Genomic DNA, 18,473 nt, shown 5'->3' with positions numbered 1-18,473 from the left:
TGGCTTTTTGAGGGCTTTAACATGCTCAAATTCTTACCAAAGTTTGCGGAAAATTTGAAAGTGGTGAAAATGTACATATTCTGGAGTAATTTGAAATGGGCGTGGCAAAATGGCTCAACAGCGCCACCTGGAACGCAGCCCCTAGGTTTCCCTTCGACTGATCTTCACAAAAATCGTAGCCCAGGTGTATCATGACCAGACAAACAAAAAAGTCTCAGGGAGCATTATGAAAAACGCAACAGGAAGTCCGCCATTTTGGATTTAGTGGCCATTTTAGTGGCGTTTTTACTTTGACGAACTTGTCCCAGGGCTTTCATCAGATCAACTTCAAATTGAGGTGAGTGTCATCTCAACAAGATGGAGATATAAACTACCTCGGTATATATGATTTCATCACATGGTGTGACCATGGCGTAGAATCTTGATGATTTGCCAAAAAAGAGGGATTTATTATAACTCCTCTGTGCATTGTTCTATCAGCCTCAAACCTCATTCACACATTAACAGTCCCGCCCTGATCAGATCCATGTGTCAATATTGACTCATCATTACAGCGCCACCTGCTGGCGACAGGAAGTGACATGTTTTATACTTTGATGCACTGCTCCTGGCTGCTTTACAATATACAGCTAAAAACAGCTCAGTCAAGTCATAGGACCATGGTCAGAATTGTGACATTTCCTCAAACCATGTAAACATTGAGGAAAAAAATGCTCTATATATATATATATATATATATATGGTACAACTATATATAAAACGTTATAAGCTGTGTTATCAAATATGTTTTGCGGCTCCAGACAAATTTTATTTGGGGGAAGAGGGGGAAAAATGACTCTTTTGATAGTAAAGGTTGCCTACCCCTGGCCTAGTGTGTAGCCTGGCTTGCTTCCCCCGCTTCTGTTTCCTCCCCCTCCGCCTAAACATTGGCTTTTCCAGTCTGACTGCCATAAATATTTGCTCTGACCGAGCGGATAATCCAATCCCGACCACAGACATTGACAATAGTTTATAGAAAAAGCAATTTTTCGCCCCTATTGTCTCAATTGCTGTTGTAGGACATAAAGACTGTTAAAATAAGACTGTTTCATAATATCTTTCTTCCCTTTACATTTTGTTTCCCCTCAGAGGTGTGAATGTTGTGCCATTCTTGGAGATAATGGGTCTACCGGAGACATTGGTAGGCCTTTTGAAAAACTCTTCGAGTGGCTACACTCTGACTGCATATGCCATCTACAAGGTCATTTGATGGGTTTTTATAGTTTTTGAACATTTTGGTTCATTCCTTCATTGATCATTTTCAATTTGTTTTAAAACAAGCTTATTGTCAGGTTTTCTTAAATGTTCCCAATGCTGATTTGCATGTGTCTCTCATTAGGGCTGCACGATATATCAAAAAATGATCGTCAACGCGATATCAACATGCGCAATATCAACACATGCGATATATGTATCGCAAAAGACTGCTTGAACTGCGATAAATGGTGTTCCATGTGCCATGCATTCATGATCTACATGTCTATATTATACACTGCTCGGGAAAATTGAGGGAACACTTAATTGTCACAGTATAACACCAAGTCAGTTCAACTTCAGGGTTATCAGTCTGTCCATTTAGGAAGCACAAGTGGTTGTAAATCAATTCACCTGCTTTGGTGCAAATGAAAGTGACAACAGGTGCAATGGAGAGGCTAAAGCAATACAACCCCCAAAAAGGGAGTGGTTTTGCATGTGGTGCACACAAATATTTGTTCTCTCCTTATCCTTCCTGACTGACTGCGGTCGCAAGAAAGTTTGCTGTGTCTCCCGGCACAGTCTCAAGAGCATGGCGGTGATGCCAGGAGACCAGCCTGAACATTTGGCATTGCTCCCTGGGTGTCTTCCCCTGACTTGGTGGCGCTTGGCCGTGCTGTGTGCCCTCTCCCTTAGGCCGTGGTCCCTGTGTTCATAACCAGGTAGAATTTAATCCGTGTTCAAATTCAACACCATGGCCGCACTGGAACCATACGCTTAAAGAGTTGTTTGGAACTGGCAAGACGCATGCAGAGATTTCCACCACGCTGCAGCAGATGGGTATCCAGCGATGCTCTGAAATGCAGCAGCGCTGGGTGGGTGGTGGAAGGAAAAGCGGGTCGGGTGTGTTATTGGCACGCTCGATGAGTTATCCACGCTGATACTCTCGCCATGCACCTCGTAATGCCTAAAAGGCTAAAGTGGCCGTCACTCCCAGGAAATATGGCTACATTGCTGTCATCAGTGATTTAGAGACTGAGACCATGTACCTTTTCAAATGTAAACAGAGAGGCAAGGGTTTCACCACAACATAACTTCCAGATCAAACAAATCATACAAATTAACTATCAAAATCAAGTTTGGCCCGTGACCCCTTTTTTAATTGTCTAATATCGTGCAGCCCTTGCTTCCATCCTTAGCATAGATTTAATAAAAGCAGATGCAGTATAGTGATTTTATGAGGGATGGATTCAGGGATTCCTTGTGTTCCTTGTCTTTGTTTTCTTACAGATTTCCACCCCTGCTAGATATACGGTAACTCTGGGTGGCACATCACTGTCAATTCAGTATCTCCGCAAACACGGCTACTTGTCCGCGCCACCACCTGTAAAAGAATACACCCAGGACAAAATGGAGGAGACAAAAGAGAAATTTACAGAAAAGATGGAGGGGACGAAGGAGAGACTGTCAGAGAAAAATGGAGGTTACAAAGGAGCGCATCTCTGAGAAAATGGAAGAGACTAAGGACAAGCTTTCTGAGAAACTGCAGGAAACCAAAGACCAAAGTCTCATGAGGGAAAATCATTTTTTAGAAAGAAAAATGATTAGCGAAACACATTGACAGGTTGACAATTCATCAGTGAATTGGGAGCAAGACAGCACTTCTGAGACTGGGAGGAACAGAGAGAGACATTGTCTTAGGTCAGAAATCCCCTCACACAGTTAGCTTTCACCTGTTGTCTGTTTTAATTGTCGGATTCCGTTTCTTATTGTCTAAACCCTGCGACTGTTAGTGTTGACAAGACAGCAGCTTTCATCTCTCTCTGATTTTACACAGGCTCAAGTTATCTGGACTTCAACTTCAGCTTTTTTCAGACATGCACTGAAATCCAGATATCCTCAGCAGTTATATGTATGTATGAATGCAAATATGAGTGAGAGTCTCTGTACTTCCTGCCTGGCCCCATAGATTAACGTCCGCAGAAAGTCTGTAGAATCCAATGTGGGCACACAGCAGGGGATCCCCACTGGATTCACTGTAAGTGAGTGGGGGGGTTAATAAGGCTTTTACATGAGACAGACGTAAAAAGACAACAAATATCTAATGGTGATAAGTGCCGATGTCAATATGCTGTGAACAAAATCACAAGTTCCGTGTTCATGGGTCCATCTCCCTCAAACTACATTTGTGTAACAGCCCCCCCCCCCCCCCCCTGCAGACGTTCACATTGTTTTAATTAAACTTCATTTACCTCATGTAATGGACTTCATTCTACTTTGCACTCAGAGCAAAACTGTGGTTTAACAGACTTTAAGAAAAAGCTGTTTTGTACTTGCAGGTTCCAACAGTTAACTCCCACACTAACAATGTGGATGTTGATGTGGTTTGGTTGGTCCAGACTGAAAGATCCTTTGGATTTATTGATGGAATTTTGTAGAGACGCTCATGGTCCTCAGATCATGAATTCGAATCACTTTGGTGATCCACCGGCTTTTTCTAGCTATGTTTTTATTGAAAATAATGGATGGATTGCCATGAAACACACACACGCACCCACACACTTTTGTCCGCCTCAGGATCAAGCTTCATAACATTGGTGATAACTGAAAGTTGTAGTGCCAATATTGCGTCAGTAGAGATGATGCTGCCTCAGCTGTACTCTGTGTTTACTGCTAAATATAACCTATTAGCTGACATGATGATCATTATACATGCTAAACAATTGCTGATGAGTTTGGAGTTGGAGTATTTTGCTGTATTAAGCACTGACTTATTTTATGTTAAATTATTGTGGTTGTTTAAGGTTTTATTCATTATGTATTTTTGGAAGTCTAGTTCTCTGACCCTCATTGCATAACAGTATCCAACAAGATCCACTTTCATATTCTCCCTAATTACAAGGAAAATGCAATTGTGCGTAGTGGAGATATTATTTTATATATTTGCCGAAGAAAATCAACAGTAAAGATAAGCAGGTAATCTCCTTATTCAAATCTAACCCCATTACAGTTCATTAATGTTGAGTAACTGTGTGCTGCTCCACGAATGAAAGCTTGTATAATTTCTCATTGCAAGCTTGTTCAGTCCCATTACATTAGTGTGTTGTGTTTATTGTTTTTCTTTTAAAATTTATTTTATGTACCATCATGCTTTTTAGTTTCATCGTCTTGTTGAATATATCTAGTGGCTTCCTATGCTGTTGCAAACTCAGATAATAAACCTCTCTCTCTCTCTCTCTCTCTCTCTCTCTCTCTCTCTCTCTCTCTCTCTCTCTTTTCAGTTCCAGCCTGCCTCTCTCATTCTTGCTCTTTCCTTCTTCCCCCGGTGGGTATCGCTGCCAAGGACGTGCTTCCAACTGCATGAAGGGTATCGCTAATGCTGGTTATGGGCAACATTCTGAAAATAACGACTGCACCGTTACAAGCCTCCGCTATATGTGCTTGCGCTTGCACAAAAATCACAGCTCAGATCATCACGGGACAACATCCCGTCATTTGTCTTCCACACTCGGGGAGACAGAGCTGTTTGTTAAGCTGTCAAAGTAATGATTCCTTATCTCTGTTGATAATGACATCTGTTCCTCTTGATGAGTTCTGCGCCGCGATGTTCTGTGCATCGTATTCAAAATGCCCCAAATAGGATGTGCACGGTTGCAAAACATATATAAAATAGCTGTGTGTGTGTGTGTCTGCGCATGTGTGTGTAAGTGTGAGAGAGAGACCATGTGCTCCTGAAAGGATGAGTTGAGGGTATAGAAGAGACAAGAGGGGCGGAGGTGAGCAATGGAGTGACGCCAGTCTTGTGTAAAAGACATTTATAGGAGACAATGGCAGTCTTCTTGTCAGTATACCCCTCACCCTCCCCTTCCAAACATGAAAGAGAACCTTGTCCAGTCTGGACTACAGTTTAAAAACATGGCGGCCTCCATAGAGACGACCCGCACCCGATGCAAAAATAAAGTATTTTGATGTAAAGGGTCTTTCTAGGGGAAAGAAAACAACAATTTGTACTAAGTTTAGATGAAACACACTTGTGAAAACATCACTGGGATTATTTTATATTCAATGTCTGACAATAGATCCCTGTCACCTAAATCCTACACACTGAACCTTTAACTAGCTGGCGCACGGTGACCAGATGAGAGCATTATAATGTTTAGAACATGTTTACGTCCATGCTTGCAATTTCTTTGCAGATTATCATGTAACACATGAATGCTGGTTCTTCTATCCAATAGGAGATTATGGTTCATCATGTTCTTTATCTTTGGAGTGCTTTTGAAATACGGTCATAGCAGTTTCATTTAAAAGCATGAGCCTATGTTACTGGCATCAGTGCTGCACATTAAGTGCCTATGGAAGTTTACAGGGCTAGAGGGTACTTGAGTTAATTGGAGTTTTGCTGTTGTATCCAGGTAGCCTGCTCTATTTTATTCCTTTGGTGTGTCACTATTTACCCTTTGACTCCTTGTACTTCCCGGCCATTACACTGGCTAAACAACAATTCCATGTACCAGTCAGGACACAACCTCCTTAACCGAGTGTACATACTTACAGTGATCTTTGTAGCCACAGCATAGGCACAATCTCCTGCGCTAGGAAGGAATAAGTGCACATTATATTTTTTAAAGGTATTTTGTTTATTCCAGTGTTCATATAAAACCAGCTGCTGTATAGAAAGTAAAAAATCCTTCGTTTTCCCTTTATCCACTTCCATCAGAGATCTCCACACCGAAGTGACACAAGCTGTGGCAGAAATAAATAAATCTAAGATGAAAAATATAAAGAAGCAACCTTGGGCTAAGGCTTTAGGTCCAATTTTTGCAACCCAACTGAACATTTCTACCACCCTTAAAAAAAAATCCTATTGCTGAAATTGCATCACGGCCTCGAGAAGAGGGCATCCATATTTATAAGACCTTCTTCATGACAAGAGTCACTCGGAAGGTAAAGGCAGGGCCAGAAACGAGAGGAGCCTTGGACAAAAGGTCAACCCGGTGTAAATCCTTTATTCCAAAATGTTCCACCACAGTACTGACACCTAAGATCACGATACAAGAACAATAAGTCCCTCGTATAAAATCTCATCAAGCCCTGTTTATCTTCAAGAACAATGAGCAAACCCAAAGCACACTATGAATATGATGAATAACTTGACGTTCCCGAAGAAAATGCCCAAATTACCATCTAAATGACACTGTAGTGGTAATTATGATGGTAACAATAGCAGCTGTGATCAATGAGATAATACTTCCAATTATAAACATGACATCTCATGGAAAAATAATGGGGATCATGTACTGCAGTTGGCTGTTATGATGTCCTTTGTGAATCGGATAATTAGAAAATGCACGGGTCAATGACAATGCAGAGGACAAATCAGTATATCAGACACAACCCAAAAAAAATGGCCAACAATAGATTAAGCTGCAGCTATTGTCGTTGCGTCGACCTGTGGGTGATGTCTAATGGCGGCACGAGCGAAACATCTAAAAGGGAATTCCTATAAATGTTTCACATAAAACTTCACTGCCAGTTTCTTGAGGCGATCTGTGTCAGTCAGCCTCTCCTGCACTAGCGTCGTCCGATCGAGGTGCCCGACCGCGGTGGCTGTGCCCGAGGTTGCCGCTCTGCAGAGGGGAAAGGGCGATTGACTAAAGCTCATCAGCGAGCGCTGTAACCTGAGCCTGCTCACCTCTGTAGGAAGGGGGGGGGGGGGGGCAGCAGGCCATTCAGCAGCAGGCCAGATGACACAGGCGAGCCACTCAATAGCTTTGTCCGTCTGGCTAGTATTCAGGCCTGTGAATCCTGTCCAACTCAATCTGCTGCTATTGTTACGGTGAGAATGCCACAGCAGCTTTGTGACGGGCTGCAGAGTTATACGGCCATTCTTCCTCTCTCTCTCTCTCTCACTCCTACTCTCCCTCTCTTTTTATACTTCTCCCTGTGCCGGGACCCTCTCATTCTCTTGCAGCGTGATGACTCTCTTCCCCTCCTCAGAGGTCCTCAATTTCCATTTTTTTTGGTCTCCCACTCCTCCTCTTCTCCTCTCCTTTACGTTTCCCATGTCACACTCTCGCTGCCACCTGTTCTCCACTCTCCAACACGCGTCATTCTCCTCGCAGCCCTGTCACTCTGCTGTGGACTTTGTGTGCCAAATCACTTTGCTGCTCTTATGTTTCACCGAGCAGGAACATTGACAGGCGACATGGAAGTCCACTTACCCAGACATGAGCAATGAGCAGCCTAGGGGCACAAACAGAACCCATCAGCTTCATAACATGTCTCCTGGGTGGGGTTTGAAACTACAGCAAAGAGAGCCCATAAACACTGCAACATGGTCCACTGCTGCGGCTTGTTAAAGTTGTGGTTAGTCAGTTTGTAGTCAGGCATCTCTAAAGAAACAAGCTGGTCAGATTTTAATGTAAAAATAAACTCTTTTGGACAGCGTGAATCCTAAATTTGGGCATTTTATCCTCTTTCTTTTTTGAGATCTTGTATATTCACTATGTTGAGAAAAACAAGCACAGAAAATAAATGATAAGAAACCACGGCTGTTATAAAACAAGAAGGAAAAATGGGTAGTTTTGATATTTGCAAACCGATTCCTAACACTAACATTAGCCTTATTGGTTAAAGACACGGCAAATATCAACTAATAAAAGTCTGAGACTTGGCAGGTGAATTTTCGGTTAAGAGGCTACAACTTAAAAGAACCTAATTTTACAGACATCACATGCAGGTAACACCTGCATACCGACAAAATCCACAAATCAAACCTAAATACACGATGCCTTCTCTACACTATGGCTGATATTTCTTCGAACATGTATTTTCCTCTCTATATAAAAAAATGTAAATCTCCATCCCCACAATCTTCATTTTACGAAGTTTCTCCGTCCAGATGAGAACACCAAAATGACTTGCTTCCACAAGCATGCTGTGCCAGTAGGTGGCGACAAAGTCTACATAAACAGTTCATCAAATACCAAAGAAGAGGGCTGTGGTTGAAGTAAGATTGGGCGATGCAGACGCCTGTAAACGCCGTGCAGTGATGATACATTTAGCTCTGAACTTGTAATTGACCTAGTGGTGCTAACCAAACATAGAGAAACTGTTTTATAGCCGACACTGCTGGTTTTTCAGTTTTTATGCTCACAACACAAAGCAGCAGGGCATTTTCAAAGTAAGCTGTGATGTCTTCATTACCCAAAAGCTCCTTTTTACACAATTGTTGAAAACCTGCACTTTGAACGGCTTTTTAGGTTTGGTGACTTAAATTGCCGTTTGCGTGTGAACGATGGGCCCGAACAAAGAGGAAAAAGTTCCCTTTACAAATTTATCACATTGAAAATATTTAAATGTGACACAGCCACATTTATAGCAGGCCCCTAAGGGGACACAGTGTGGCGCTCTCCAGTCTGGTACACTCAACTTGAGCACCTTGTTTACAGACTCTGTTCATACCAGGAGGCTTTATGGTGAGTGCTGTGGTGCAGGGTGATAACCATCTGATCATCTCAGTACCGGCCCCGAGTATGTTGGATGGCTAACCTCATGTAAAACTAGACCACCTGTCAGCCTGTCAGTACACAGCATAGGCGTGTGGTAGCCATTTTTAAATATTTAAGACCCGATGAAGATGCAAATTACACTAATTGTTGTCCATTTTAATAAGTTAGCATTGGAGTTGGTGTGCAAGCGATCCTCATTTCGTTGTTGCTCCTTTCCAGGGAATAACATGCAATGTCACGATCAGCGTACTCACTGAAATTGATCTTAACACAGATAATAGTTCAAAATATGGTGTTTTGTTATACCAATCAGTAAATCAATATGGAGTTATTACAGTGTAGTGGAGTGGCAGGGTAACAGGTTTACAGGTGCACCGATGACACAGATTAATATCTTTGGATCAGATTGAATATAATGTATGTTATGTGCTTGAAAATCACATCCCTAAGAAATCTGGATTCACCATTCCCCTCCCCCCCTACATTTAAACTGAGCTTTCGGCTGACATGTCACATTTCAGAATATCTGTTAGGAAGAAATAACTCTGTGTTTATATTGGAGTTGAACAGGAAGTCAAAACCGTAGAGTCGCAGCACTTCAGAGAGCGCCGATGCAGCACCAGACGACACCCAACACATTTTGTGAACCACCTGAGGTTGGCACTCAGTCAAACAGGTGCGGTGACGCAGAGTGCGACAGAGTGCTGCGAGCCAAGTGAGTGTGGAGGGAGAAAGTGGAACGCGGTGGTACACTTTGGTATGCATTAAACACGCGGCCGTAGATTTGTCCGAGCACTTCTTCTTAACCTGCGTGTCCTCCTCTCCAGCCGCCGGCATTATCATTCAGTCTCACTAGAGTCGATAATGCCGAGACAACATCCCTCAGGCTGAAATCATCTGTCTGATATGCGCTCGGAGGCCTTTGTGCCTCATCACATTATCAGGCTGACGTTCAGTGCTGCTTTTTAGGAGAATTCGTCACGTCCCCGTCCCCGTCCCCGTCCCATCCCTCTCATCTCTCCAGCACACCCTGAAAGTAAACAACAACACTCTGTCCTCCATCTTCTCTCCCCGTATCCCTCCATGTCCCGCATGCATTTATCCACCTGATCCGTTTGCCATCTGAAGGGCCATCTGAAAAATGTAATTTGTGTTTGCCTGGCGTCTCACTCGAGCTGCACCTTGCCACTTCTTGTTTGTGTCAGATGATACTCTTTACAACCCCCCCTCCCTTCTTTATGTCTTGGCATTGAACATTAGCACTCATCACTTTTTGGGGTTTGCATTAATCGTGCTGTAGCGGTGATTGACGGACAATCCTCTGAACCCTTTATGGCAAACCTCTAATAGACCTAATTAAAGCTTGTCCTGGCACATGTAGCTCTCCTGCACAAAACTCTTACCAGAACCCATTTCTCTCTCTTCTCTCTGACACCTGCTCTCTTTTAATATCTACATTCACTCCCTGTATCTCTACGTCTCCTTTCCATCCTCACACCCTTTACCCACGAACACTTTGGAGATGTAATTGAGGCAGTGCTTGGGAAAGGCCTGGCAGTGAATCCGCCCAAAGATGCGAGGGAAGTGAGTGAGAGGAGGCGTCCGACACGCCGCTGGCCTCCACTGGCACGGAGACTAACTTCCTCCTTAGCCATTCCAAAATCCTCCGCACGACTTAGGTGATTAAATTAGTAAGTTCTACAGTGTGTGTGTTTTTGATGCATGGCGGAGTTATGCTCTTAAGGTATTGCGCCATCGCCACAACTTTTTATTCATTGCACTATATCACATTTATTTCCCCTGCTGTTTTGTCTCACCTTGGTTGGAGCTTTCAGGGATGAGGACATTGCATCTTTTTCTGTACTCATTTGAATGCAATAACTGAAGTGAGGGCAATCTAATCAGATGGTTTTTAATCGAATTTGCTATTTTAATTAGCATCATGACTATTGATGACTTACATTGGATCTCTGAGTCTATAATTACATTTGTTAATGTAAGGTAATCAGAAGTAAATGCACTGGACATTTGTAAAGACATGAGATAGATTGTGATAGAATCTAATAGCATATACATGTGGCTGTCAAGGTGATCAATTGATCTGTGCACACTACTGTAGCAACACTTAACACTTGTCATTGATGATGAGGGGGAGACGCAGGGAGAAAGAGATACAGTGATACAGAAGACGAGAGGAAAAGCACAGACGCAGGTTAAGAGAGAAGAACCTAATAAAGATATGCAGATGTGGAACTTTGCCATTGGCTCTTTGTCTAAACTCATCGTACCCTTGGCTGTCCCCGAAATTAAAGATCATTTTTAATCACTTTGATAATGGAAGCTTCTTTTTTTGTTAAGAGGAAACTCTGATAGATATAAGAGTTTATGGGAGCTGACAAGGGACATTGCATTGAGGGCATTAGAACTGGCAGCTTGTCAAACAGCCCACTGGAAAAAAAAAAAAAAAAGAGAGCAGCAAGTCAGGAGAGGAATACAAAGACGGAGGGAGGGAGCGATGGAGAGACAGAGAAAGAGAGAGAGGGCAACGGAGGCAGAGGGAGGAAGAGAGCGCTTCTTAAGGTAAACCGACAGGTCATCAGACAGGACGAGTTTCCACTTTACCTTCTTCCTGCACTTTATCCTCCACCTCCTCATCTTCCCATTGTCCATTAATTACAGTATAGGACACAAGAGGGGTGCAGAGTGCTCTCATTAAGGAACAACAAATAGCCGGGACACGGGAAACTTAATTACCCGGTGACCGGAGATTGTTCTGTGGTAGTGCTGAGGAGATTCTCTACCTCTAAATAAGATCTTTGCCCTCGGAGAGGAGCTTGAAGCGACTTTAAAGCCATGGAAAAGGACATGAAGGAAATTAATTAAACTGCTCTGTGCCATTGCCACACATGACCTCTTTAAACCTATTATTGTCCTGAATATTTTCCCTAATAACAAAGAAAAGGAGTTCTCCCAATTTGTTGTGTGTGTGTGTGTGTGTGTGTGTGTGTGTGTGTGTGTGTGTGTGTGTGTGTGTGTGTGTGTGTGTGTGTGTGTGTGTGTGTGTGTGTGTGTGTGTGTGTGTGTGTGTGTGTTATGATTTTTAACAACTGACTTCCCTTATGGCGTCTGCCTTATTCAATTAATGGCATTCATTTCCCTCGCCGCTCCGCACGAGCTCTGAACTGATGACGCTCCTTAATATCTCGGCAATTGTTCCACGGTCCTTTAATTCCGGCTCACTCTATTCCATCCGCGTCCCCTCTTTTATGTCATGTATTTATCACTGTAATCACCAGGTCTTTTATCTGCGAGCAGATCAACCGATCACTCTGGGTCGTCACAGAGCGGGCCTTAATCTACACAGAACCCCACTGTCGAGCCGCGCGGGGTGCCACTTTTATGATTATCTTAATTAAAGTCTAAGTCATTGGGAAATGTGCACAAACAAGCAATAACAACATGACCTCCCACCCAGGCAGCAGCCACTCTTACAGCAAGTCAACGCTGCGCATCCCCCCCCCCCCCCAGCGGCAATCAGATATTCCAGTCAATAACGCGGCCTCATAAGAGGGAAGAAAACGAGCAAAATAGGAGGATAAAATTGTGGATGCAATGCTCCAGATGGAATGTTGCCCGCGCCTTTGGCTTTGGTCAATAGCTGTCAATATTTTTTAATCTCTCGCAACGACTTGGAAGGCGCGTATCGGAAAGCGTTTTTGGTATGCAAATCAGGAGCGCTATTGTCATCCAAGATGGATGGGCCCGAGAGATGGGCTGAGGGATGTCGGAGAGAAATGGGGTGCAGTGGAATTTGTCTCACCCCTGCTCGCCCTCCCCCGACTCTCACACTTCTCCCCGCGTTCTCTTAGCGTATCGTTATCACTTTTCCCTTCGCCTCTACCGGCGTTAACTCGTTTCAGATTCCTTCCAATAAAATCTGCCCTACTATTGTCCTCCATTTACCGACTCTTTTGTTGGTGTGTGACCGCTTTCCCCCCCTTTCTCGTTTTCTTTACATCTGGCTCTCTCCGAGTGTTCACAGGTTTACACAGCGGAGCTCTGTCCTTTTTCCTCTCTTCCCCTCCAGGCCACAGGCAGGTCATTCCCTTTTTTACAGCACACAGAATAGCCTCCCTTCTCAGAAAAGAAAGGGCTCCCTAATTTGTGGGTTGTGCTTTTTTATTTAATTATCTGAGAGGAAGTATATTCTGCTGTTGCTGCAGAAAGCTTCCCCCTTTTCTCAGAGTTCCCATTTCCTCATTACCGGTCTGCTGTAATTTACAACATTGCGCTAATTCACACACCGTAATTCGATGAACCCCAAATTAACCTGGCCAGCGACTATTTTCCCCATTAGCTCGTTTTTCGCTCCCCACTCCATTGTCTCCATAATTAAGACACATCAATGTCCATGAGCTGGATCTAACGCTGTCAGCGAGCGGAGGAGCCGGTGTCATTCTGTGTCTGGGTTCACTGGAGCACAGCAGCCCCATATTAAGGACAGAGATGACGGGTGAATTACAGCCGATTAAGATCTGGTAATCACATCTCCTGCCTATAATGCTGTCACACTATGGTGCCAGCCTCATCTACCTAGGGCAAGAGGATAGCTTGTGGGGGGGAGGGGGGTCGAGGGCTGTAGCTCATTGTACCACAGAGAACTGCACTTTTCGAATGTCTTCCCCCTTAATTTTTAATTCAAACACTGTACATTGTGTTATTAGAGGACGTTCCCTCCCTCGTTTCCTGCCACGTCCGCCTGAGCCCAGGTGTAATTGTGTTTTTTCAGTGGGTTAAGTAGCTTCACCAGTATAATGTGCACATCATGTCATTAAATGATTCGTCATGCAATCAGTGGTGGTTGTTGAGAACATAAAACAACCAAGACTGAGACTATTAGAGCACTTTAACATGCGTGGGTAAGCGCGGCTTTGAATGCAGCGGGCCACATGGCCACACTTGTGTTGGCGCTTTGATCCAGACACTGACCATAATTGATCTTCTTTGAGAAGTTGTCAAGTGGCTCTTATTCGACAAGTCCAGTTGTTCCACTCCCTGCTTCGCTGTGATAGTGGGCATTACTCATATCGCTGCTGCCAGCTTGAATTGGACATTAGTGAGCAGAGGCCAGTTTGGTTGTATCAGGTACGCATGTGCACACACACACAGCGAATAATACACTTGTTTTTATCTCTTCCTGTCAGTAATCCTCAGCAGTGGCTGTCTACGCATTGCACTTTATGTGAAAACCAAGGCCTTCGGTCTCTATGAGTGTTGAAGTGAGTTGACACTGTGAACCACTTCCCTCTTACTGATAATCAAACATTACAGAATGCACTCCACAGTGTAAGAGCCGGAGCCTTTAAGCCTTGATACGATATTTTCTCCGAATACAAAAGGATTTGGTCCATTGGAATCATTTAGCTTTGGTTACGCCAAATGCAGTAAAAAAAAATTAGTAAAAAACCTTGCACATGGGGAAATCCCCTGTAAGGGTCGTGTTTTATTTGATATTTCTCCAGATGCACATCTTATCTAAAAGTCACATTTGATGCTTTGGCGTGTTGTGTTTCTCATACTGGAGTCATGACAGATACAGAGGAGCTCTGCATCAGTTTATCTCATTTGTCTGGATCTTTTTGGGATCCTTTCATTTATACTATAGTCTCAAGTAATCATGACTGTTAATCTTGCTGACTCCAAGAAATCTTATCACTCCTCTCCTATCTATTTCAGCAGATAATGTCCAGTTAAAAAAAGTATCATATCCCTTTGTAGGTGCTCCTCAATAGAACCTGTACATGTGTATTTGGGAGGTATCCTTTCCTAAAGATTTTAATAGGTTTTCCATTTGATGCGGTCCATTACAATTACTGGAGAATGATCTTAAGTGGCCCCAAAAGACAAAATCTAAATGGAGGTCTTAAATTAGGCAAATGGGAGAGCAAGTTAAATGGTTCTTGACCTCTCACTAGCCATTATCCACACCCAGGCTGGCACGCCACAAATATCCATCCTTGACCCTGCACACCCTCCTCGCTCTCTCCTCTCATTCCTCCCCTCACTCCTCAACACCCGCTCACTAAGAAGAACATCGCTTGCCCTGTGGATGACCACTTCACAGCTCGTCTGTCTCGTTTCTCACCGATTCGAGAGCAAACCATGTTTTAATGATTGTTTTTTCGGTTGCTGAAATAATTTATTGGTTGGTGTCAGGTTCAGCTGTGCCTTTTTTAAACCCCCCTCCAAGCCGATTGGCTGCCTGTCAGGCTTATTGATGAGAGCACCTTCTGTCAAAAGGGCAGCCTGATAGTTTGAGCAATCAATCAGAGGTCAGGGGTCAAGACGAAATAACCATGGGTATATTAGATTAGCAAAGAGACCTAAAGGATGTACTACCCCGATGGGCTTTGCCGAGGCAGTAACACAGGGTAGGAGTGAGGGCGTCTGGGTCAGCAGGGCAATCAGATTACTAAGAAACTTACATTGTCAACATTATGTCCGGATCAAGTCTCACTGGGATTATTGGCTCCAGGGCAACTGTTGCTAGGCTGCGTTTAGTACCTCTTTACAGCTGTGAGAGTGCTTTTCTCCTCTTTGTCTGCTCCACGAGTATCTGTGAAGGATCTAAGTATGAGGAAGTACTGTTAGGTATCTATTTATTTCAATGTTCAGTGATCCCTTTTGAAGCAGATAAAGCCAACAACAAAAATGCTGAGATCCTTTTAAAACACCATGCAAATGCATACATCTCACTAGATGGCACTGTTCCCACTTTTCCTGAGCAGATCACCCTTACAGTCTCACCTTGTACTGAATTTATCATCCAAGCAAATCTTGCGTGAAACCGCAGGGCGGGGTAGATCAGATGTTTGCACGCAGGTTTGCTTGCAAAATGCTTGATTCGTTTTTATCAGATCTGTGGGAAGTGCCTGCAGAATTTAAGGCTTTAAAGAAAATCTTTCCATTTCCATAAAAATAAAGCCAGCGACGTCCCTTAGAGGACACAGATCTTTGACTCTTTTGGAAAATGGGGGAAGCGATTAACTTAACTTAAATAACTGGTTTCGCGACCTCACAATAGACCCTAATATTTTCTAAATTCATCCACAGCACCAATGTCATGTTGGCACGCTGAGAGTCATCAGAGGCAATCCAAACAATCTGCTATGTAACGACACGACAGCAGCCGAGAGAGGCCGGAGGTAAAACAGAGGGGAAGAGTAAAGGAAACTCGGAGCTTAAAGCGAGAGGGAGGCTGGGCTGATGATCAGTGTTTATGTCACAAACAACCTTCTGCTTCTCCTGCCATCATGGGGGACTCACTATCTGCATGGCTGCAAGGCACGGGGAGTGAGAGAGCAAACAATGCGCACCTCGGCGCTCTCATGTTTGTGCAGTACGACGCACCTGCTCCTCACTTGTGGGGCATGAGAGAGAGATAAAGAGCACGAGAGGAGATATTCACAGGTACATCTCCCAACACAGACACACCAGGTGACTTTCTATTTCTACTTATTTTTTTTACTATAGCGAGCATCCATCAGCCACACTCTTGAGGGCTTTTGGAGATGTATAAGCTGGTCATGTTCACTTGAATTCATAAGCACTACAGAAATCCAATTTCCCTCTCTAGATCCATACCGCTAGTGCGTTGCGGAGCGAGAGGCTTAGAAACTTAAAATATTATTTCCCCGAAAAAGTTGGGGAAAGTGTTGGTTGGATTAAGCTGATGTTGTGAGGTTTTTCACTCTCTGCCTCGCTGGCTCGGCGTGAAGCAACATCTTGCACAAATCACACACTGCGCTGCGACGTGCCGTTAGACGCACAGTGCATTCTCAACCTGTGCAACCTCATCTCCCTATTTGCAGACTTTCACACTCTGGTTACAAACTGCTATCTGCCAGATTCATGCATGCAAACACACACACACACACTGTGTATACATCCGCCAAACAAATTATATTCAGGCTTTGACCTGCATGTCTCGCATGCGGATATAATTTCCCCCACACACTGCATATGCATACTCTCGTAATTGCACAAACCTGTCTGCCGACTAGAATGCACACACCTTTTTTCTATCCATCCCTCCATCACACACGCATGCACACACACACGTTCACACATCTCCGTCGTCCTTTGGGATTATCATGCCTGACGCCTCTCAGACTAAATGGCTGGTCTCACACTGACAGACTGGTGATCTCAGTCTGCTTCTGAGCGGCGATGGAACCTCCCTCCGCTCTGCTCTCACACCCCAATCCCTGTCTCCCAGCCTGTGTGTACAAATCTCCAAGTGTTGGTGTATCTCATGAAGAGAGAGCGGAGCAGACAGACAGAGCCGGTGACAGAGAGAAAATGAGCAGAGTTTATGTAAAAGAAGCCAAATCCAGGTCAGACTGTAGATTCCTTCATTAGGCGCTGCTTCCCCCTTTTTTTTTTCCTGCACACAGACTTAAATTGGTCCCAAGGCAGATTTAATGTATATCAAAGACTTGAACTGCAAATATATACAACTGTAGAAAGAGGTCACTGTAATGTCCGTCCCAGTTTGTGGTGAAGAGACGGGTGGAACTGCCTTTGGATTCTTTGTCATCGCTTCATCTCTCTGATTGTTGTGCTCGTTTGAATCACTTTGGCTTCAGATAAATTGTGATGGGTATTATTTTTGTGATGTGATTGTGATTTGTTTATTTTATTCCCCTTTTTAAACGGCGCAGCTTATATTCAGACCGATGCTCTGTACCACAGATTGGTGTCTACTTCCACTTAAGACACTGCCCTTTACTTTAACTCTCAGTCTTTTACCTGAGACTCTAAATTCTGCTCAACACCCCATTATCACAGGGAGCATCTTTAATTTGAAAAACAGCACTGGCCTTTACTGAACGAGCTAAACCATACAGGTTGTCCACAGGCACTATTCATCCTTATTGCAACCAATAAGGTCAGAGACACGATCTAAAGCTTATTCAGATCAAGCAGCCATTGGTCATCATATGGTGTGAATGACTAGATGGTGACATCATTATACATTACAACCAATATAAAAAAGTTAGCATTGCATGCTGTTCATTGGCCATTGCTCTTCATATGGCAGTGAAAGTATATTTAGATTACTCAGCCCCGAGGTGGCACAGAGACAACGAAGAACAGATGTAGTGCCATTCAGGAAGGGCTTAAAAAACCCAGAGATAATGATATTTAAAACCTAAAGTCAAATGAACAGCAGATTACATTTTTAAGGGTAATGGGACTATTTTGAGACTAATTTAATTGCGGCTGCTCCCGCTCTCTACTGTACCATCCAGCTTGTCCTTGATTTGCTCATGGGAATATCATCTTCCTCCTCTGAGAGCACACATGACTTCAAGCTGTCCTCTTCGTTACTCTCCAACACGTATTTATGTTGGTGAGATGGCGAATAACTGTGTTTATGATGCTATAAAGTCTTTTTGGCCAAAGCCCTCGCTGCTTACAGCTTGTCTTTAGGTCCATCGTAAAGCTGGAATGGGCTCTGCCCTTGGAAAGGTACTGCAAGCATTAGTGTGTGTGTGTGTGTGCACCTTATATGTTAAGTTGATTGTTAAAGGAGCGCAGGTTCCAGAAGCTATTTTTATGGTTACAAACACACCATCATTTGAATTTGCAGAATTGCTTGCTTATCCAACCCTGTGCCTCTGAAGTGAATGTCATACCAAGATGATAAAGGTACAGTGTCTG

At 43.6% G+C, this 18,473-nt stretch overlaps 1 protein-coding gene across 1 annotated transcript; it reads left to right on the top strand.

Annotated features, from left to right (window-relative positions):
• The first annotated feature begins 408 nt into the window (after positions 1-408).
• Positions 409-2,911, top strand: LOC117770682 (uncharacterized protein C18orf19 homolog B-like). The gene is given in 5 exon segments (XM_034600336.1): positions 409-413; positions 1,129-1,240; positions 2,524-2,706; positions 2,708-2,794; positions 2,797-2,911. Coding segments are annotated over 5 exon segments (432 nt in total). The 3' UTR covers positions 2,842-2,911.
• The last annotated feature ends 15,562 nt before the right edge of the window (positions 2,912-18,473 follow it).

This window comes from Hippoglossus hippoglossus, chromosome 11, assembly GCF_009819705.1.
Source record: "Hippoglossus hippoglossus isolate fHipHip1 chromosome 11, fHipHip1.pri, whole genome shotgun sequence".
Taxonomy (NCBI): Eukaryota; Metazoa; Chordata; class Actinopteri; order Pleuronectiformes; family Pleuronectidae; genus Hippoglossus; species Hippoglossus hippoglossus.
This window is presented reverse-complemented; position numbering and strand designations above follow the sequence as displayed.